The sequence below is a fragment of the Vombatus ursinus genome, unplaced genomic scaffold (genome assembly GCF_900497805.2).
Source record: "Vombatus ursinus unplaced genomic scaffold, bare-nosed wombat genome assembly UNPS02004276.1, whole genome shotgun sequence".
Lineage (NCBI taxonomy): Eukaryota > Metazoa > Chordata > Mammalia > Diprotodontia > Vombatidae > Vombatus > Vombatus ursinus.
This window is the reverse complement of record NW_020944054.1, coordinates 977,959-1,000,080: the sequence shown is the minus strand read 5'-3', so window position 1 is coordinate 1,000,080 and position 22,122 is coordinate 977,959. Positions and strand designations below refer to the sequence as shown.

The window sequence follows — 22,122 nt, the reverse complement described above, 5'->3', positions numbered from 1 at the left end:
TGAGTGCAACACCTTAGCATATTAAGTTACATTTCTATGTGAAATATTTTAAGAAAACAATTCAACAAACTTTTATTGTCTGCTAATGTGCCAAAGCACTATGCACATGTATTGATCGGTAAATCCTATCGAAAATATTAAGAGATAACTATGGCAGATGTATTCTCTTAAGAGGAAAGGACAGATCAGTTATTTGAGAATATTTGAGGATTTAAAGACATGCATTCTTTTCCTTTAAACATATAAATGTATCTTTTGCAATCTTGAAGGCTTTGTGATTTCTCAAAAAGTGGACCTCCAGGAAAACAGAAAACAGAATCTCTTTTAAAGTGGTGCCGTCAAGCTCTAGATCATCCCAGTCCTGAGACCAAAGCAGCCTGCTCAGCCCTCATGAGTAAACTTGATCAAGGTATGGAAATCAAGTCTGAGGTGTGGAAAGAACACTAGGCCCTGAGTCAGGATTACACATTAACTATGCTAGATTTTCTGATAAGGTTAACACATTTTCAGTAGTTGATTCTTGCAGAATCCATTGCATACCTTTTATTACAGTGATGTTGTGAGAGACAGGGTTAATATTTGCCTTGTAAGCTGTGTTAAGTCAGTTTGCTAGATGTTTTGTTTCAGGGGATATGATGGCATATCCAAATCCTTATAATTAACAATCCATATTATAATAACTTTCTACTGAATTATAGAACACCTTCTTCATTATTTATATTTGGAAACATTTAAGTGTTCTGAGGCCATTTTTTCAAATCATATCTTCTATTTGCAGCTTATTTGGATTATATTGGGAACCACAAAACTCAGTCCCACAGTGGGGATTCCAAAATCTTTCTTTTGGCTTTCAGGCTCATGGCCAGAATAGTACTCCCTCAGAGGACCAGACTTGACTTTCTCACCTCCTGCTACAAATAAATGTCATTGAAACTAAAATATCTAACCCCATTTCAAAAAAAGTTTATCCTTGGCATCTTATTTTCATTGTTAATATATTCCTCTTTTTCATTTTCCACTTAGCAAGTAGGTGGAAAACTCTCTGTCGAAGCACATTGGCCCCTTCATGTGAGCCTAGCTCATTTACAGAGCCATATAGTAAGATCCAAAACACTCCCGTGGCCCTAGAGTCTGCTCACAAACCACTGTTCTCCTGGAGTACCTCAGGCAAGGCATGTGAAATCTACAAAGTAAAACTGGTCAATTGTGCAGAAAGCAGGATTGAATGGGAAGGAAGAAAGCATAAGGGACTTAAATAAACATAGGCTCTATCACTCTGTTTTACTGATGAACTTTTATGTGATGCCAAGTGTAGAAATAATATAAGCATAGCATTATCATGTGAAAAGCAAGGCATGGTGGTACATGCCTGTAGCTTCCAATGCTCGGGAGGCTCAGGCTGGGGGACCACTTGAGTTCAGGAGTTTTGAGCTACAGTAGGGCTAAAGCTGGTGAGGTATCCACATTAAATCTGGGACTAATATTCAGTACACTGGAGCAGGAACCCGGCAGGCTGCCTAAGGAGAGGCAAATTGACCCAGGTTCTCAGAAACAGCAGCTCAAAACATCCATGCTTATCAATAGCGCAGTGAGTGGCTGTTGCACTTCTAGCATGGGAGGAGATTGAGAGACCTAGCCTCCCTGGATCTGATCTACCCCCCCCCCCCCACCCTGCCAAAAAAGGAAAGAAATGCCTTTAATACATTCTGAGCTTTTCTTAGGTTCATTATTAGCAACTATCAGACTGGAAGGAAGAGCTAATGAATTGACTGGTTAGTGTACTCAGCTTCTCAGAAGAGCACTTGATAGACTTGAACATGAGGCTAAATCTAGTAAAATGCAATTAAACAACCTTACTTCCTTTCTTCCTGAATAAATGAAAAATCTTACATGTGTCCAAAAAATTGACTTCACAAGTACAAGAAGAAGGAGACTTGGTTAGATAGCAGCTTATTTGAAAGAGATCTGGGATCTTTTTTGGACTGCAAATGCAATTTGAATGATGTGATTGATAAGGCCACCAAAAAGGCTAATGGTGATCTTGTGTCTTTATGTCCCCGCACATCATGGACACTAAATAAATACTTGTTTGTTGGGTTATATCAAAAGGTATAGCTTCTAAGAATTAGGAAATGATAGTCCCTCTGTCTAAACACTGACCTACTGAGCCATCTATATGGGTCACTTCTACAACAGGAATCTCCAATGATCCAAGATCATTTCATATTGAGAAATACAGTTTGTAAGCAATTAAGTTATAGTTGTTTCTTTCTTTGTATACCCTAAGGACATTCTGGCATTTCTCCATCACAGTCAGCTTTTAAAGAGAATATAGATTGGACTTCTGATGAATCCATCTCTAAGGAATATGAATTGCAGTATTTGACTGATTTGCAGGTGGCTCAACTACAGGAAGAAAGTAAGAAGCATTGTCTTGTTTGAGAAAGTTCTTCACTTAAGAAGAATGTGATTGGATATGCAGTTAGAGGGCATGCAGTTCTCCAGAAAATGTTTGAATTTCCTACTTTCTCCTCTCTAGCAGAAATTGATTGTATACATGAAATAGTTACACTTGAACCAATCAAAACAAAATTCCATCTGCAATCCCTTTGCTGGCCATGTACTGCTCCCATCTCATTCACTCACTCTCAGCCACCCACTAACACATAGTCTCCAACCTACCCTATCTTCTCCTATGCACTTAATCCATTCATGCATTCACTCTCATTTCTATGTGTGTGCCTATGATTTTGAATGGGCTATTTGCATATCTCTTGTATACTTATGGGTATACCCATGTACACATATGTATGAGAGTTGAGAGAGCAAGGATATGCTTGTGTTTTGAGTCCTAAGGGACTTTCCCATCACCACTAGTCAGGCTCTTAAGGCTATGGGCTCTTGCTTAGAAACATCTTCAGCTATTATAAGGGGAATTTAGCCTGTATTTGGCCCCATAACTACTCACATTTCTCTAGCACTTTCAGATATACCAGGCAGTTTCCTCAAAATAATTCCATTCGGTTAGCCAAGGCCAACATCTTTGCTTGGGCCTCCAGGAGCTCGTTCCTGTGCTCACTCACCCTTCATCTCTGACTCTCAGCTAGCTCCTTCCATCCTACCTACAAGCTTATAGAAAGTGTCCCTTATCCAGCCCCTAACCAAAACAACCTTCATGAGTCTGCTGTCCCTCAAGCTATCATCCTATGTCTTCTTGCCACCAAATTTCTAAGAATATTGGTTGTCTACGCTCACATCTCCTCTCTCACCACCCACATAATCAGAATTCCTTTGCAATCTGACCTTTGTCTCCACTACTCCCTCTACTGAAATTGCTCTCTCCACTTATATTAACAACCTGTTATATCAACGAGCTCTTCTTTGTCAGATCATATGGCCTCTTCGAATTCCTCAGGAGACTCTCCTCCCTTGTGTTCTGTGCCATTCCTTTCACACAGTGGTTCTTTTACCTCTCTGCTGCTTTCTTCTGTTTCTCCTTTTTTTGGTTTCTCATCCTCCTCTCTCCCCACAAAGTGTATGTATCTTCTAAGCGTCTGGTCTTGACCCTTTTCTCTCTCTACATTCTTTCCCTTGGTGATCCCCCAGGGTTTCACTTCTATATAGATGATTCAAAAATATTTCTAGCTGTCCTCTCTCTAGTTGGACATTTCCAACTTCCTTTTTGACATGGGTGTCCTACTAACATCTCAGCCTTGGTGTGTTAAAAAATGACTTCATCATCTTTCCCCATAAACATGCCCCTTTTTCTCAACTTTCCTATTTCTATTAATGGTACCACTGTCTTTCCACTCAGCCAAATTCTCCCCCAACTGCCAAGTACCTCAATAATGGCCTTGAATCTGGCCCCTTCTCTCCACTCAGACAGCCTCTTTTCTGAATGATTGCAATAGCCTCCCTATAAGATTGCCAGCCTCCAGCCTTGCCTTTCTCCAATCCATCTTCCACATCTATATTCCAAAAGCACAGGTCTGACCACTTCACTACCCTCCTCAGGAAGCTTTAATGGCTCTCTCTTGCCTACAGGAGAAAGTATAAATTCCTTAGCCTGGCATTGAAAGCCTTTTCCAATTTGATGTCAGTGTACGTTCGTGGTCTTAATCCATTTCCTATACTATATGTTCTAGCTCAACTAGACTCTCAATTGTTTCCTGATTCTGCTCTGTCCCCTCCTGCAGATAATCCTCCATCCCTGGAACATACTCAGTTGCTTTGTCTATTGAGGTCTTCTTCTTGCTTCAAGGCTCCAACTCAAGTGTTACTTCTGTCATAAAACCTTCCTTGATCCTCCTGTTCTTTTTCTCTTTCACCTCAAAACTTTTTGGAGTACTTTGGCTCTCTCCTTTGCACCCCTATCATACTCTACCTTGAATTATACTATTTGTATCCATGTTTATTTAAGTAAATTTCTTTAATAACATTCTCCACAAACAATTCATTGTAGTTGAACAAAATCTTGGCCAACAATTTAAATGGCACAATGTCTATTTTGTGTCACAATATGAATAAAGTTCATAACTTGAAAAGTTCTTAAAATATCTGAGTTTGCTTAGCTTGCTAAATATCAGATGTTCATGTAATCATAGAATTTGGAGTTGAAAGGGAACTTAGAAATGATGTATTCCAAGCCCTTCATTTATATAGTTGAGAAAATTGAAGCCCAGAAAGGGGAAGTGATTTGTTTAAGATCAATCAGGAAGTAGATAGAACAGAGCCATATTTGAACCAACCAGGTCCTCTGACTCAAATCCAATGTGCTTTCTCATGTACCACACTGTTGATATATTATGTATAAAAAAGAAAGAATTAAAATTAAATTGAAATACCTAGAGTCACATGTATTATCCACTTTCTCTTCAGGCTTTCTACAGGAACAAGCCTGTGCAGTTGCCTCAGCACCTTATAAGATTCCCAGTGCCTCTTTCCAATCTCAGATAGGCGGTGTTTACAGTGATCAGGAGTGGTATGATGCCAGGGAAGATAAGGATTATTTTGACTATCCCCAGACATTTTCAGGCACATCCAGATATGCTTCATCTGTACCTAGTTTGCCTCCATACCGGTCCCCATCCATAAGTGGTGACTGCAGTCAAGTAATACCTCCTCCAATGATTCTGTCAAAGAGATCGGTGTCAGGCTCCAGACAAGAATACAAGAAATGGCCAGACAGTGAAGGTAAGCTAGCTGTGGACTTTATGCTTGTAATGACGTGAAATATTTGGAAAATCACCTTTGGCTGAAGTAAAGGTAATGTGGCCTTTGGCTTCATTGCAGCAAGATTTCTAAAGTTTTCTCTTTTGGCTCTCCCTCAATTCAGTGGTTAAGATCAATAAAAATAATTGTGTGTGCACGTGTAAGAGTCTTTTACCTTTGAGTTAACTACAATTAAAGCTTCATTCATTATCACTGAATTGGGAGAAAAAAAATTTTTTTTTTTAGGCAATTGGGGTTAAGTGACTTGCCCAGGGTCACACAGCTAGTAAGTGTCAAGTGTTTGGTCTGAGGCCGGATTTGAACTCAGGTCCTCTGACTTCAGGGCCGATGCTCTATCCACTGCGCCACCTAGCTGCCCCCATTATCACTGAATTGGAAAGAACCTTCAGCATCATCTACGTCTGTTTTCCTCATCTTAGAGATGAAGAAAAAGTCTCCAAGGATTGAATTTGCTTAAGGTCACACAGCTATTTAGGGCATAACTTGAACTAGAGGATGGGTCAGTTTACTCCCAGTTCAGTGGTTTTCTACTTCAACTTGGTATTTTTCCTTAATACTCTGGTGTAGATATGGCTCTTGGAGATGAAAGTGGTGGGCAGTCTACAGATTCCCTTTGGAGGTGGAGAGAAAGGGAAGTGATTTCAGTGGCAGTGGAGCCCAGGCCTGGGAATACTAGGTCATCTGCATGCTGGCCACAGGACTAAGTGGATAGGAAATTTGAGACTTATGGGGAGTAAAATGGGTGACTGGGAGGGGGTAGAAGTAGAACTTTGTGGAAGGACATGAAGAAGTGGCTTTAAAAAACCCCAAATAACCCCTGTCTCTTACCTCCTCAGGCAGCAAGTGAAAGTGTCTTAAGTAGTAGGAAAAATGGAGTTGATATATATGGCTCAGCAGCTGCCTGCCAGCTCAGCTTAGGGAATGTCACTTTCATTCACCGCTTCTGTCCTAAGTGAACAATCACTAGCTAAATGTTGAAAAGCCAGCAGATAAGAAAAACTCTTTGTTCGTGTTTTTGCTTTCAAGTCTTTTTCACATGAACCATTATCTAGTCGTATCTCCCCTCATCCCGCATGCATAGAAGTTACTTTTTATGTTCAAATGTAGAACTTTACATTTATTCCTTTTTAATTTCCTCTTTGTGATGACTGGCTCTTTGTCCTGCCATGTTGGGATTCTTGGGAACTATGCTATGGCATCCAGCACGTAACATCCTTTTCAGCTATATGTCATCAGCACATTTGATATGCAAATCATCTATGCCTTATAATTTCATATATCTCTTGTTATTTCAGATGAATTGTATGCCAGTATGCCCAGCGAAATTAGATCAGGTCTTCATTCTTTGAGTTCTGGGAAGAGTAGCCATGGTTTAGACTGGGATGTCCAAGCACCAAAGAGTCAGTTATCAAGAATTCAGGAATCAGGTAAACCTTTCTTATCTCTCTAAGAAATGAAGTTTTTTCCCTTTCTTTAAAAAAAATTGTTCTGATGAATTTTGTTAGTCCACCACCTTCATTTCCCATTATGTACCTCCCCCACCCAGATACCCATTCCTAATTAGGATAGAGACTGGACCTAGGATTTCATTGGTAGGGAACTCTTGAATGAGGAAACTCTCTCTACCTGTGCAGTTTAGCACCTTGTCTGCAACTTATAGTCTTAAAGAGTTGTCTAATTACAAAGATAAAAAAGAAAGTTCACCAAAACTGCAGGGCTTCACACTTATATTCCTCTGCCTCTCTGAAAGGGAGGAGGTGCATTCAGCTTATATTTGTTGTTGTTCTTTCTATTTTCATTGTTGTAGTCATCATGTGTATCATTTTCCTGGGTCTACTTACTTCATTTGAGTGATTCATTTTACATCCATTCACATGTGCATATCTATAGTCTTATCTGTAGTGCTTATCTACACTTTTCACATTCATTATTTCTTATGGTGTAACAGCATTCCATTATATTCAAGTACTACAGTTTGTGTAGCCAAGCCACATTCTGATCATTCAGTCAATAAGCATTTATTAAGAATCCACTATGTGCCTTAGCACAGTTCTAGGGATAAAAAAGAGGCAAAAGACAGTTCCTGCCCTCAAAAGGCTCACATTCTAATGGGAGAGATATATATGTATGTGAGAACAGACAAATATGCACAAACAAGCTATATATGGGATAAATGGAAAAATAATTTACAGGAAAGGCGCGAGAATTAAGAAGGGTTGGGAAAGGCTTTGGGTAGAAGATGGGATTTTAGGTGGGACTTGAGGGAAACCAGGAGGCAGAGATGAGAAGGGAGACCATTCCAGGTATGGGTAACAGTCAGAATGCCCAGAGTAGAGAGGTGACATGTCTTGTTCATGCAACAACCAGGAAGCCAGTGTCACATAGAGTACACGTTGGGGAGTAAGGTGTAAGAAGATTGGAAAGATGGGGGAGGATGGCAGGTTATGAAGAGCTTTGAATGCCAGAGGATTTTGTAGTTAATCCTGGAGGCAGTAGGAAGCCACTGAAGTTTACTGAGTAGGGAAGGGACATAGTCAGAATTGCAATTTAGGAAGATCACTTTGATGGCTGAATGGAGAATGGATTGGAGTGGGGAGAGACTTGAAGTAGGAAGACCCCCCCCCCCCAAGCAGCTATTATGGTAGTCCAGGTGTGAGGTGATCAGGGCCTAAAATGGACTGGTGGCAGTGTCAGAAGAGAGAAAGGCTGTATTTGAGGGATGCTGCAGAGGTGAAATCAACAGGCCTTGGTAACACCTTGGATATGGGAAGGTGGGAGAAATTGAGGAGTCCAGGATGACTTCTAGGTTGTTAGCTTCAGGGTTAGGAGGATGGTGGTGCCCTCTACAATTAATAGGGAAGGTAGAAGGTAAAGAAAGGTTTAGGGAGAAAGATAATAAGTTCCATTTCCAAAATGTATTGAGTTTAAGATGTCTATTGGACATCTAGTTTGAGATGTCTGAAAGGCAGTTGGAGATGTTAAGAGTGGAGGTCTGGAGAGAGGTTGGGGCAGGATAGGTAGATTTGAGGGTAATTAGCATAGAGATGGTCATTAAATCCATAAGAGCTGATGAGATCCCCAAGTAGTATAGAAGGAGGAGAGAAGAAGGCCTGAGTTACTTACAGTTGGAGGGTGAGATCTGAATGAAGATACAGGAGTATCAAAAAGGAGTGGTCAGATAGGTAGGAGCACCAGGAGAGAGTGGTGTTCCAAAAACCTAGAGAGTAGAGAGTATCAAGGAGAAGAGGGTGGTCAATAGTGTCAATGGCTTGAGGAGAATAAGGAAAGGGTAAAGGCCCTTCGAGATAGCAATTAAAGGAATAACTGGTAATTTGGGGGATAATAGTTTTAGTGGAATGATGAGGTCAGAAGCCAGATTTTAAGAGTTAGAGTTGGAATGATGAAAGTGAGCAGAGAGAAAGTGGAGGCACCTATTGTAGATGCCTTCTTAACGAGTTTAGCTCCAAAGAGTAGTTGATAAGAGCAGTTAGGAAGACAGAAGGGTTGGAAGGATCAAGTGAGGAATTTTTTCAGGATAGGAGAGGTATGGACAGGTTTGAGAGGTTTGTAGGATGTAGAGAAGGATCCAGTAGGCAGAGAGAAATTGAAAATGAGTGAAAGTGGGGATGACAGAGAGAGGGGGCAATATGTTGGAGTAGATGGGATGAAATGGGATCACTTGGATGAGTAGAGACGTTGGCCTTGGTAAGTGTTGCAGTTTCATGGTTTGTTGTAGGGGACATCGCCTCAAAGAATTCAGAGTCAGGTCACCTCTAATCCAAGCAGAGGCATTTATTCGGAATGATGCCTCCAACGGGCTGAGTTTCAAGAGGAACCAGCAAGCAGCTTAGTAAGACAAGACAGGCAAATTTATAGTGTGATGATTACACAACAGAAACTATGAATATTAAAAAAGCAGGAGGGGTTTGTCAAGGGATTAAATAATGGGAGAAGGGTCCCAGCCTCAGTGGAACTGCACATGCAATTTCCCACAATGCATACAGAAAAACCCATTTAGGGGGACTTGTATGTATGGTAATGATATTATAATAAGCCTCTCTACATCATAAGTTCACCTAAAGGACAGCTTTTGCTATTACCATGCAGGTGCCTACTTAGGGAAAGTCCTTTCTATCGTTTTGGGGTCCACATCCTGCTCAGGCATCCTGGTGGTGCTGCTTTCTGATTGGCTTAGTATTGTGGTCCTGTCTGAGATTAGAGGGATGGGGGTGTGGTTGAGTGCATGGACACACCTGTTGTTTCTGTGGGAAATATGAGGAATGGGTCTGGGGTAATGACTAGCTAGAGGCAGTGGCTGGGATCCTATCACATGGACACGCCTGCTGTTTCTGTGAGAAATATGAGTTCATGGATACACCTGTTGTTCTGGTGAGGCAGTGAGGCATATATGAAGAAGTTAGGATATTAAGTTGGGGAGGGCAGTGCCTAGGTAGGGGCAGTGACTATTGAATCTGGGGACAGTGATGTGGTTAAAGCTAGATTATGTGATTAAATCAGGACATGCCTGTTGTTCAGTGAGGCTCATAAGGAAGTTAGAATATTGGGGCTGGGGGCAGCTTTATTAGGATTCCATCAGTAAGGAGTAAGGCCACTTCATAATGTGATAGGAGATGAGGAGAAGGGGAGAAGAGAAGGCTTATGGCAAATGGTTTCAACTTTTTCCTGTAAAATATGAGGCAAGGTTCTCAGTAGACAGAGTGGGGCAACCCATGGGAGGTTTGAGGAGGGATGAAAAGCTTTTGAAGAGCCTTTGTGAAGAATGGGAGAGCAAGTTGATAAAAGAGGTAGAGTAGGATTGCCTCGTAGCAGTAAGGACCTGGTTGGGGTTGTGCAACATCCATTTGTAGTGAACCCTGCTAGAATGGTTGTGTGATTTTTTTTCCATCTTCATTTAGTAGCGTGTACTTGGGGAAGGTGGTGAATTGTTGGATTGATCCAAGGCTGAGACTTGGCAGAATGCAATAGGTGAAATGCTAAGGGGGCCAGGGATTCAGGAGAGGAGGACAGTATAGAGTTGAATTGTTCCACCAAGGGGTCAAGATGAGAAGAAGAAAGATTGGCTAATATAGGAGTGATGGCCTGGGAGAGAATTAAGGGGTCAAGGGATCAAATGTCATGGTTTCGATGAAGATTAGGATTTGATAAGGAGAAGACAGAGGGAGAGGCAGAAATAGATTATTTATTAAGAGGTAGTCCCTGTTGCAGTCTGAGAGGTTGAGACCCCTCAAAGACTGGAGTACCGGATGGGGTCGTCTGGAATGAATTCATAGACTCAAGCATTCTTTAAGTCAAGGTGGCAAAGATTTATTGTTACACTTTTCAGCAGGCAAGGATTCTTAAGGAACCTGTGAGAGACTGAGGATGGAGCTAGGGTTTATATGGAAAAGGGCACGGGAAAGGAATGCCAGGGACATTGATGAGGTAATCCAAAGGTGCAGGTGTCTTTGGGAGCTATGGATAGGAAAGTACAGGGAATATACCAGACAGGGAGGGAGATGACAGAGGTATGGATCTTGGGAGTCTGGCAGGAGGAAGAGTCCTTGGGCCGGCCAAGGACAAAACTCCTTGGGCTGGGCAAGGCACTCCTCTCCCTCTGTCTTGATGAGAGGATGCTCTGCAACAAGGGAAAGCTTTCTCACAAAACAGGAACTTACTGAGGAATTGGGAGGCTTCCAGAGACAAGATCTGAGGGCTGGGACCTAAGCAGCCCAGCAATCTCTCACCCAGCTTTGTGTAGTTGCACCAGGGATAGAGATAAGGGTCTTGCTGGGGCCCATGCATGAGTAACTGCTAGGCACAGTGTCCTTGGACTGAGGAGTGATTGTCAGAGACAGTGTTTCTGAGATTAGAGAGAAATTGGGGTCCAAGTCCAAGCACAAGCACCCAAGCACCCCATCATTCCCCCCTTAAACAGATGGGACCCAAAATCTTTTGTGTTGAGGGACGAAGGTCTCAGCTTCTGAAACTATTTCTTGCTGGGATTGGGTGTAGAGCTGTCCTGGCCTTGCGAGGTTCCTCCATTCCAGGGGCTGGTGTTTTAGCCAATGTCCAGAACTTGGCTGATGCCAGGTCCAAGGGGTGATGGACTGTGGTCCCAGACAGAGGTTGGTACCCAGCCTGAGCAGTGATCTGGAAGTGGAGGGCACTGAGCCTAGAGGAGACAAATCTGGCAAGAAGATTAAGCAGACAAGGACCAAAAAGAAGTAAAAAGAATATAATCAGGAGTGGGTCAAGAATAGTAGTTAACATAGAGAGAAACCAGGATCCCCAAGGAGAGGATGACCCTGGTGTACTAAGTTCATGGATGTCTCACATCCAGGTGACTTTCTCTAGTCCTATTGAGCTCCACCTATTGAGAGTTGTTAATATGCATACAGCAGGAGGTGTTGGCCAGGGCACAGACACCTCCACTAAGCAAGTAGATAATCCAAAGCTATTTGATTATCCAGGACCACATTTGCCAGGGAATCCATAGGTTGCTGAATGTCCCGGAGACCATAAGCTGTGTCATCTGCCAATTGGTGAATGGTCCCTGTCAGGTTTGAAAGAATGAACTCATGTTGTAAATGTCCATACCAAGGCATGAGATACTCTGCTCCCTTTTTAAGGTACCAGGGAACATTGTGCCAGAACCCATACTTCATTCTTGTTAGAGTGGAGGGACTAGGTGTAGTAATATTGAAAATGGTCAGAGGTAGTACCAAAAATCCAAAGGAGCACACACGAAAATCCTTATAAAGATGTTAAACACCAGGTGGCTAGAACAACAATCCTGGGGTCCTGCAAAGTAGTGGCATTTTGCTTTACTTCTTCCCCAGAATCCTCACCACCTGGCCCACCCATCCCACAAAGGAAGGAATATCCCTTAGGGGCACAGATGGGGCCTGATTGTAAAAGGTACTGAGCATGGATGCCCCATGGAACAGTATGATTACATGTTAATATTCCAAGTAAGAGAGAAACTTTCAAAAGATCAATAAGAGTGTTATAGCTAGAAGGGAGCTGTAGCATTGTGTGTCAACTAGGAAGAAAAGGTTAAATAGGGAGTACCTACTAGGAGAGTGGCAGGAGGAATTCAGTCATAGGTACAAGTAGGGAGTGTTCCCTCAAAATAGGTGGTACAGCTGGGAGAGGTAAAGTTCTGGGGACACTCATCACTGTAGGCATCCTTACAGGTGGTTCAAGTCAAGAGACCAGCAGAGACATTTACAATCCCTCCCCTAGCAAGGGTCTTTACCTGTATGGTGGCCATAGAGCTTGTCTCCCAAGCAAGGGAATAATTCCCCATTGAGAAACAGGGTGTTGAGATAGAAAAATTTTCCCATAAAGGAGTGGCCAGTACAAAAGGGGTGGCAAAGACCTTTGAGGTGGTTACATTAGGGAGGGGGTTTCTTGCAAAAACTGCCTTAAACAAAAGAGGTTCCTAACTTTAACCTCACAACTAAATAGATACACAATCTTGTTCCACAAGTTTGTTTATCCTTCTCTAATTATACTTAGAAATTAAATCTTTTACATGCGATAAATTCAAACTGATTTTACTCTTACTTAAGCCATGGGATGACTACAAATTCAGATCAAAACAGCAGATTTCACGTACTTACATTGTACTCATGTCTTTTACTGACCACTCACTCCAATCAGAGAAATCTACTATAAAAGGAAAAGGCAGGGACATGTGAAATACCAAAGATGACAAGATAGAACATCCTTGGCTCTGTTTGAATTCAGATAAGAGTCACAGTTCTCCACTCATGCAGTATCAATTCCACATCATAGCCAGACTCAGGAATAGTCAGGTGGGAAACATTCCTTCTCAAAGGAACATGGGGAAACTGAGCCAGGAGGATCCCATCCTAGATTGAGACTAAGATTGTCCTCACAGCTTTTTCCCAGATGCAGACCTCCACCTGTTAATAGTATAGGATCACATTCCCTCTGACTAGCTTGTGGCATTTCTCTCAGATACTGATTCAATGCAGACAACTATACCCAAATTCAAACTCAAAACAAAATTAGTTATAGTCCCAAGAACTTTTTACCTCAAACAGCAAGTTTCAGTAATCACAGCTTAAAGTCAGATACAGTGAGTTTTACTCCCATGGAGTTACAATAAGCAATAAAAATTTAGCAGGACTCACATACATAAGAGATTTCACTTTACATCTTTCCTCCTCAAATTTAAACTTGTCCTGGTGTAAAAGCCAATCGTTAGAAATCATTTCCATACACTTGCAAAATTTCAGCAAGCTAAGTTCATTGCTTAGGAACTCTATAACCCAAACGAGTTCTTTTCTCAGGGCAGATGACCTTGCCCACACAGATGGTTTCCAGGGACCTTGGCAAGTTTACAAAATATGGGGAATTGCCATGTACCCCAGGGAGGGGCTAATCTTGGTGCCCCTGCCTGCCAACCCCCATATCCCAAGGAGGACTGTTTTGAATGGGCAGAACCAATCTGGATAAGGCTTTTACCTAATTCCCTCCTTTTCACACAGTAATCAATTAACAATTCTAGGTTTTAACATTAAAACAGGTAACTTCAAATAACTTAGTTAATCTTATAACTTTCATAAGTGATAGTCAAATTGTTTTAGCTATAAGCCCTTCTCTAATTACAGGTAAAGGTGAAAATACCTGGTTTTCTAAATGGCAGTTATCAAACATTATAAGACAGGGTTAGCAGGGCTGACAAAGTAATATAACTGGTTTTACACAATTTTTCCACCATCCTTTAGTTTCTTTAAGTTCATACTTTAATAACATCCAAATTATGAAAAGCTGCTTGACATAACTGATACAAAAGTTTACCAATTTGAAACAATATATGTGTTTAAAACTTGAAACAAACACATTACCAATCAGGTGACTCCAATTCTGTTGAATGCATTTCCAAATTTCCTTAGATAGAAAATTGGGCATCTCTTCACCATTGACATTGCATACTGGTCACATCTAATTAAGGAACTAATAATAATAGTAGTTAATATTTATAGTGTCTGCCTTCTGCCAGGCATTGTATTAAGCACCTTCCAATCATGTGAGATAAACTGAGGTAACTTGCTTAATGTCACCCAGTTAACAAATTTCAGATCCATACATTTTCCCAATTTAGTGCCAAACAGTATAATAAATTGACTTAAGCATTAAATTAAGAACATCACATTTCATTTAAAATATTACCAGAATGAATTAAATTACCTTTTGGTTGTGTTCCAGTACACAAAAACTTTTCTCTTTTATGTGAGGCAGAAAAGATTAAGTGCTACCTCTCTTTTTGATCTGAGGGGAAAAGGTTCCCCTTTTCTTTCTTGTCTTTCCCTCCACATTCAAAACTTGGCCAGAGTTAGAATGTAGAGAGGGAGAATTTTTTTCCCAACAATTCTCCAAAAGTTTCCAAACTTTTTACTCTGGAACCCTCTGTTCATACTATTCATGCAAATGGATTATGCTTTTCTTTTTACCCATACTCCTTTCATCCCTACATCCTTAAACTTTCTTGCCTTCCTTCTGATGGACTTTGATTAAAGTCCCTTTAAAACTGCACATATTTTATTTCTTTCTAATTCTGACCTGACACTTTGAGTATCCTTCTCGACTTGCATTTTACCAATCATATAACCTAAATAAAGTATTTTTCTCTCTTTCTCTCTCCCATCCACCCGCTCCTCTGAGACTGCTGTAATCAGGGAGGGAGAGGGGGAGAGAAAGAAAGCAGCATTCCAGAGTCCAGCTGCAGCCTTGGGATGCTATTCTTGCTACCTGGCTACAAAGGGTGTCAGATTACACATGGACACTCACTCATACCATGTAGACACAAACATAGAACAGATACAAATGACAGGGAGAATCCAAAAGCTCAGAGAGACTTGTCAGAAATCCCCTACACAAATCAGACAATTTTTTTTCATGGTTCTCCAGATCGTATGGAGACCAGGCAAAATTTTCCTTAAGGTCTTGGAGACTTAGCTTTCTCCAGTTCTGTAAAAGATAACCTAGGGGCAAATCTTGAGATGTAGAGGGAGATTGGCCCATACTCTTTGCCTATAAGCCTTTAAAAAAAAAATAAGGACCTGCTCCCGTAGTCTACTCACCTCAACCAGCATCCTGGTGAGGGAGAAAAAACCCGCAGAAGTTCCCAACAAGGCGTCCCTTGTCAAGAGGGAAATCTGCTAGAGCCTGTTGCAGGCTCTACCCAAAGTCCCAGCAAGTCTTCCTAGGTGCTTGAGGGGCGACCTAATTACAGGGTGGGAGGAAGTGGAGGCTTACCTTGATTCGGAGAAGGCTTGAGACTTCAGAGAAGCCCCATGTTGGGCGCCATAAATGTTGTGGTCTGAAAGGTTGAGACCTCTCAAAGACCAGAGTACAGGACGGGTCGTCTGGAATGAATTCACAGACTTAAGCATTCTTTAAGTCAAGGTGGCAAAGATTTATTGTTACACTTTTCAGCGGCAAGGATTCTTAAGGAACCTGTGAGAGACTGAGAATGGAGCTAGGGTTTATATGGAAAAGGGCATGGGAAAGGAATGCCAGGGACACGGATGAGGTAATTTAAAGGTCCAAGTGTCTTTGGGAGCTATGGATGAGAAAGTACAAGGAGTATACCAGACAGGGAGGGAGATGACAGAGGTATGGATCTTGGGAGTCTGGCAGGAGGAAGAGTCCTTGGGCCGGCCAAGGACAAAACTCCTTGAGCTAGGCAAGGCACCCCTCTCCCTCTGTCTTGATGAGAGGATGCTCTGCAACAAGGGAAGGCTTTCTCACAAGACAAGAACTTAATGAGGAATTGGGAGGCTTCCAGAGACATGATCTGAGGGCTGGGACCTAAGCAGCCCAGCACTCTCTCACCCAGCTTTGTGTAGTTGCACCAGGGAGAGAGATAAGGGTCTTGCTGGGGCCCACGCATGAGTAATTGCTAGGCACAGTGTCCTTGGGCTGGGGAGTGATTGTCAGAGACAGTGTTTCTAAGACTAGAGAGAAACTGGGGTCCAAGTACAAGCACAAGCACCCAAGCACCCCATCAGTCCCCTTATCTGACCACAAGAGATCATGGTTAGAGAAGGGGATCTCAGAGTTCTTGAACATGGTGGTGGTATTTTTCTGAGTGAATGCAGTATTACCATCTTTGTGTGCATTTCCTGTATTCTTTATACTACAAAAGTGCTTCTATGAACATGTTACTGTCTGTAGGAACTTTCTGTCTCAACTAAATTCCACTTTTCACAGGAAGCCTTTCTCAATCCTTCTTAATTCTAGTGCCTTCCCTCTTAATTATTTCATATTTATCCCATACTGTATATAATTTGTGCATATTTGCTTTCTTATTGTCTCCCTCATTAGACTGTGAGTTTCTTGATGGCAGGGACTGTCTTTTGCCTCTATTTGTATCCCCATTGCTTAGCACAGTGCCTAAAATATAGCAGGTACTTAATAAATGTTTATTGACTGAGTATTTTTTTACCTCTGTGGGGTTTATTCCTAGCAATGAGACCTCCAGATCAGAGTATGGACATTTTAGTCACTGTCTGATGACTCAGTTCTATATCTCCTTCTGGAATAGTTGGACCACTTCATAGCTTTATTGACATGCTTCATATCTTTCCACAACCCCTCCAACACTGACCACTTTCTTTTGTTAGTAATCTGTGGCAAATATTTAATGCATTTGCTAATAGTTTGCAATTTTTGTTTTGATTTTTTTCTACCTTTTGAATACTTCTTCATTGGGGGATGACTCAGAATTAGTATTAGTTCCCTATAAATCTTGGATATCAGAGTCTCATTTGATGCAGTGATTTTTTTCCCCCAGTCAACTGCTTTCCTTCTTATCCTAGTTCCTTTGTTTTTTTTTTTTTCTTTGTTTGTTTTTGGTGCAAAAAGGTATGAATTTCATTTAATTGAAATTATCTGTTTCATCTTTTGTGGTTACCCGTATCCCTTGTTTGACCACAGCCATACCTGTGAAACATACCTAATTACTTCAATTTTTTTTTATGATGTGGCTTTTTATATTTAGGTTTTATATCCATTTTGAAGGTATTGTGGTATACATTGAAAGATGGTGATCTAAACCTGATTTCTGCCAAGTTGGGCAGAGTCACTGTAGTCACCAGGGTCCCCACCCTAAAACTGGGCCTCAGGTACTAATTTGAGACTTTGCTTACATTAGCTGCCCTAGATTCATGGAGGCCAATGTGGGTAGGGCCTTAAGCAAATGAAACATTTCAAGCAAGTATTTAAAGTTCTTTAGTATTAATTTGGGGCAGCTAGGTGACACAGTGAATAGCTCGCTGGGCCTGACATCAGGAAAACTCATCTTCCTGAGTTCAAATCTAGCCTCAGACATTTCCTGGCTATGTGACCCTGGGACAGTCACTTAACCCTGTTTACCTCCATTTCTTTATCTGTAAAATGAGCTGGAGAAGGAAATGGCAAACCTCTTCACTATCTTTGCCAAGAAAACCCCAAATGGAATCATGAAGAGTCAGACATGACCGAAAACAACTAAACAACAATAAGTATTAATTCAAATGTTTGTTTGTTTTTTAACTTTGCACATCTCTCATCTCTTTATCTGTAATTACTCAGTATCTGGCATATAATTCCTTTCTTTGGGGGAGGATGAAGGGTTAATGTGGCTTGTAGAAAATGTGGATTAGACATCTTGCTGGTGTTGTGACCCCTTCTTGGATTCATTCTTCACATAGTTATGATTTTTTTAAATGTAGGAGATGTGTTTACTAACACTGAGAATAAATATATTGCACTTCTGAATTCCTTATGATTTTCAAGCTGATATTCTAAAGTTTTCTTTCTTTTTTTCCTCCCCTCTCCCTTACTCCCAACAGTAGGCTTGGCTTCTAGTAAAATCCGATTTTCTTCTAGTAGTTGCAAACCTCTGTTAAATGTCCGAAAGTCAATGAAAGCTAGGCCAAGTACTGGTTTAAACCCAAGGCAGCCAAGAAAACCTGAATACTTTAACCTTGTTGCTGTGGATCAAAAGCTAGGAGCATCTTTTAGTCCTGGTCCTTTGAGAAGACATTTGTCTTCTACTAGTATTGCTTCTGTAGCTAATGTATCCAAAAGTTCTTCTGTAAAAGAAAAGACACCAGCTGCAAAAGCATCCTCTTTTGAAAACAAGTAAATGGAGCCATCCAGAAGGTAAGAAGCTGCTAAAATCCCACCAGTGAAGTCTGTAAGGGGAAGCTAGTGAAACTTCTTTACTTTTAAATAACTAGTCACTGTGATTTTTAAAGAAATAAGAAAACTTAGATTCCCAGGATAGGAATAATATTTAAAGTTAAGTATATAAAATACATTCCAGTAAGTGGTATATAATGACTAGATGTACCTTATTTCAAAGCACCTCCCAACTATCCTCTCCAAGGGGCATAAAGGGTCAGGAATTGAATATTAGGAGCCTTTTGTCATCTGATCCTTCTTTAGGTTCACAGGTCATATCACCCAGGATCTGAGTTGCTCTCTAGGCCATGCAGTCTGAAGGTCAGGTCTAAGAGGTACAAATAGGATTAGGTAGCTGTAAATTTGTTCATTTTTTTGTTGTGGAAGTGGGCATTGTGGTAACTGGTCAGAGAGATGTGTTTTGGTTCTTAGAAAAATATTTAAGCCTAGTGATTTTCATGCTCTGGGAGTAGTAAAACCAAAATGACTGAAAAATAGGGCTTACTAGATCTGCCACTGGTTGTGCTTACTAGTAGTTTGGAACTATAGTCTATCTTATTGTGATCTGCTCAATATGTTGATAGGGTGCTCCTACCTCTCCAAGTTATGCCTTCGAGACTCAGGGGTGACCTGGAGTGGAAGAATTCATTTCTCCCAAATGATGTGTAATTTTGTTAAGTTGGGGTTAATTTTTGTGAGAAATATGTCCAAATCCTGTAACAGGCTTATCAGCTCATGATGTTGTGGTTTCATGGTGTGTGTTGTGGGTTCATCTTGAAAGAATTCACAGACTCAGACCAACTCTAAGCCAAGAAAAGGCATTTATTGCGAATTACTCCTCTCAGAAAGGGACTGGGCTCACTTATGCAAGCAGCTTATCAGAGCAAGGAGATTTTTATAGAGCAAAAGATGCAATTACATCAAAACAGAATATATGAATATTAAAATATAGGAGGGGTTTGTTAAGGGATTAGGCAATAGGGGAGGGGTCCCAGCCTTCGTGGAACTGTGCATGTGATTATCCATAATGTACATAGAAAAGCCCACTTGGGGGCCATGTATGTATAATAATGACATTATAATAAGCCTCTCTATGTTATAAGTTCACCTAATGGACATTTTTTGCTATTACTGTGCAAGGCATCTATTTAGGGAAAGTCCCTTTTATTGTTTTGGGATCCACATTCTGCTCAGGCATCCTGGTGGTGCTGCTTTTTGATTGGCTCGCTATGGTGGTCCTGTCTGAGATTATATGGAGGTTGGTTGAGTGCATGGACACACTTGCTGTTTCTGTGAGGCCCATAAGGAAGTTAGAATATTGGGTCTGGGGGCAATGGCTGGCTAGAGGCAATGGCTAGGATTCCATCACATGGACATGCCTGCTGTTTTAGTGAGGCATATTTGGGGGCATGTGGTGTGGTTAAAGCTAGATTGTGTGGTCAAATCAGGACATGCCTGCTGTTAGAATATTGGGGCTGGGGGCAGCTTTTTTAGGATTCCATCAGAAAGAGAGCTGAATGTGGAGTCTGAAGACCTAGGTTCAAATTCTATTTGAACTCCTTTCTAGTTGTGGGACTTGGATTAAGTAATTTTCCCTCTAGGGCCTCATTCTCCACTAGCTGATCTCTTAGGTCCCTTCTTGTTCCAACACTATGATCTTTATTCTATGCAGAACAATTCATCCCACAAGGAGATTTCAATTTGTTTCATTTAACTCAACAAGATTATACATGTTTGTTGTTGAAAAAAATATCTAGAAGACTACATTCTTTTGCTTATAGTTATGCACGTTTTGTAAGCTGTTTTACTTATCTGCAATAATTGGATGTTTAAATACAAAAAGCAGACTGAGTTCATGCAGATAATCTACTCTGTACTTTCTAGTTTTTTTTCCCCCACAGGCTGAAATGTTGGTGTTAACTAGCTGGGATTTTGTTTCAGGAAGCAGAACCTGCTTATTGAAAACCTTACACACAATTTTCCAAAAGCAATTCAGCTCCCTAGCTTCCTTCCAGTGAATTCTGGGCAATTCTTCTGGTGATGTTATGAGGCCATGACTCATAAAATACTGTGACCTCAGCAGAAGAAAATTGCAAGTTGCCCAGGGGACAACTTGATGGCCTCTCAGATTCCTTCCAGCTCTACCTAGGTGATCAAGCAAGAGTGAGCATTGAGGAAGGACTCTGCCATCTTGTGTAGAGCCTTTGTGAAAGGATAAGGGCCCCAAAAAATGGAATGGTGTAGATGGGTTGTGACCTGCAACAGCAGATGTCACTGAACACATTACAGTAACAAGTGAGAAAGCAGGAGAAGCTTTTCCTCCCTTTATATGGGGTAAGGTCTAGAAGTCCTCTGAAAGTTTCCCCATACTAACAATTGTAGAGTTGCAGGTGGAGGAGACTTTAGGAATCATCTAGTATGGCCTTTTCTTTGGGGAGCCAATCCTAGGGAAGTGATTTGGCCAAATTGTGCCAGGTGGAAAGTAGCAGATCCAGGAGTCTTCAGTCTCCAAATCAGCTGAGAATATAGACGTGAGAGAACCAAGGGAGGAGAAGGGCTGCTTGAGAGTAGGAATCTGACTTGTGCTGGTGAATAGCTCCTGTTATTTCTCTCCCCTCCCCTCCGAAATCAGCTAGATACTAATTTTAAATCAAGTAATTGACAGTAAGTTGTGAATGACTGATAGGCTAAACTAAGCTAAGCAGTCTGGGTTCTCTTTGCATTCCCAAAGAGAACGTATACCTGCTGTTGATTAGAGGTCTGCATTGGCTGTTTGTGAGCCTTCTGGTCCTATGTCTGTTCCCCACCCCCATATAGTCTCCCAGTAAGTAAAATACAGAAAACTAGCATTGTCTGGGTTGCTGTAGCTGAGGGCCCTTTCCATGCCCTTCCCTACTCTGTACTTGCCTGAATCCCACAGGAGGTGAGGCACTAATCTTGACAAATCCTGCTTTTTGAGTCCTGCCCTACAGTGCCTAGCCAAGCCTTGACTCTTGCAATTTTTTGTGGCCTAATATTTGCTTTTTTTAAAAATAGGTCTCTCCAGCCAATGAAGCCTGTTCATTTATTTGCTGAACCATAGAAGGACAGATGCTGCTGCAGATATAAGAAAAAATGTTACAGTTATAAAGTTATGAATGCAATATAAACACGTGTATTGAGTATTTCTTATATCTTAAAGAGATATAGCATATCTCTCTCTCCAGACCATAGCAGAAAATTGAATTTTAGAGTTTCTCTTTTAGCAAGCCAATATATGGTTTTCTTGCCAGGGGTAATTTTGCTAAGATCAAGCAAATTGACAAATATTGATTAAGCACTTAGTATGGTCCAGGCACTGTAATAAACAGCTGCAATAGAAAGAAAAAGTAAAAACAAGTCTTGCCCTCAAGAAGCTTACATTCTAATGATGGAGACAACATTATATATAACTCAGAAAATACAAGAGAAATATAAAGTAGCTGCAAGATATTCTCAGAGGGGAGGCATTAGCAGCTGGGAGGGGATACAAAAAAGGGCTCTTTTAGAAGTTGAATTTGAGATTAGTTTGGAAGGAGGCTAGGAAAACTAAGAGGCAGAGGTGAGGAAGCAGAACATTCTAGATATAGGGGACAGTCACTGCCAAGGTACAGAAATGGGAAGCAGGCAATGGAGTGTCATGTTTAAGGGACAGCTGGTAGACCAGTG

The 22,122-nt window shown here is 41.2% G+C and overlaps 1 protein-coding gene across 1 annotated transcript in view; it reads left to right on the top strand.

The window, feature by feature from the left end:
* The window catches only part of LOC114054460 (SLAIN motif-containing protein-like), a 77,812-nt gene extending 56,276 nt beyond the window's left edge, over nt 1–21,536 (top strand). The window contains exons 4-8 of the mRNA XM_027877639.1: nt 270–409; nt 2,288–2,419; nt 4,879–5,193; nt 6,528–6,659; nt 21,472–21,536. Of these exons, the coding sequence (XP_027733440.1) occupies nt 270–409; nt 2,288–2,419; nt 4,879–5,193; nt 6,528–6,659; nt 21,472–21,488 (736 nt within the window). The 3' untranslated portion in view covers nt 21,489–21,536. The remainder of the gene's footprint in view (nt 1–269; nt 410–2,287; nt 2,420–4,878; nt 5,194–6,527; nt 6,660–21,471) is intronic.
* Nucleotides 21,537–22,122: the final 586 nt, after the last annotated feature.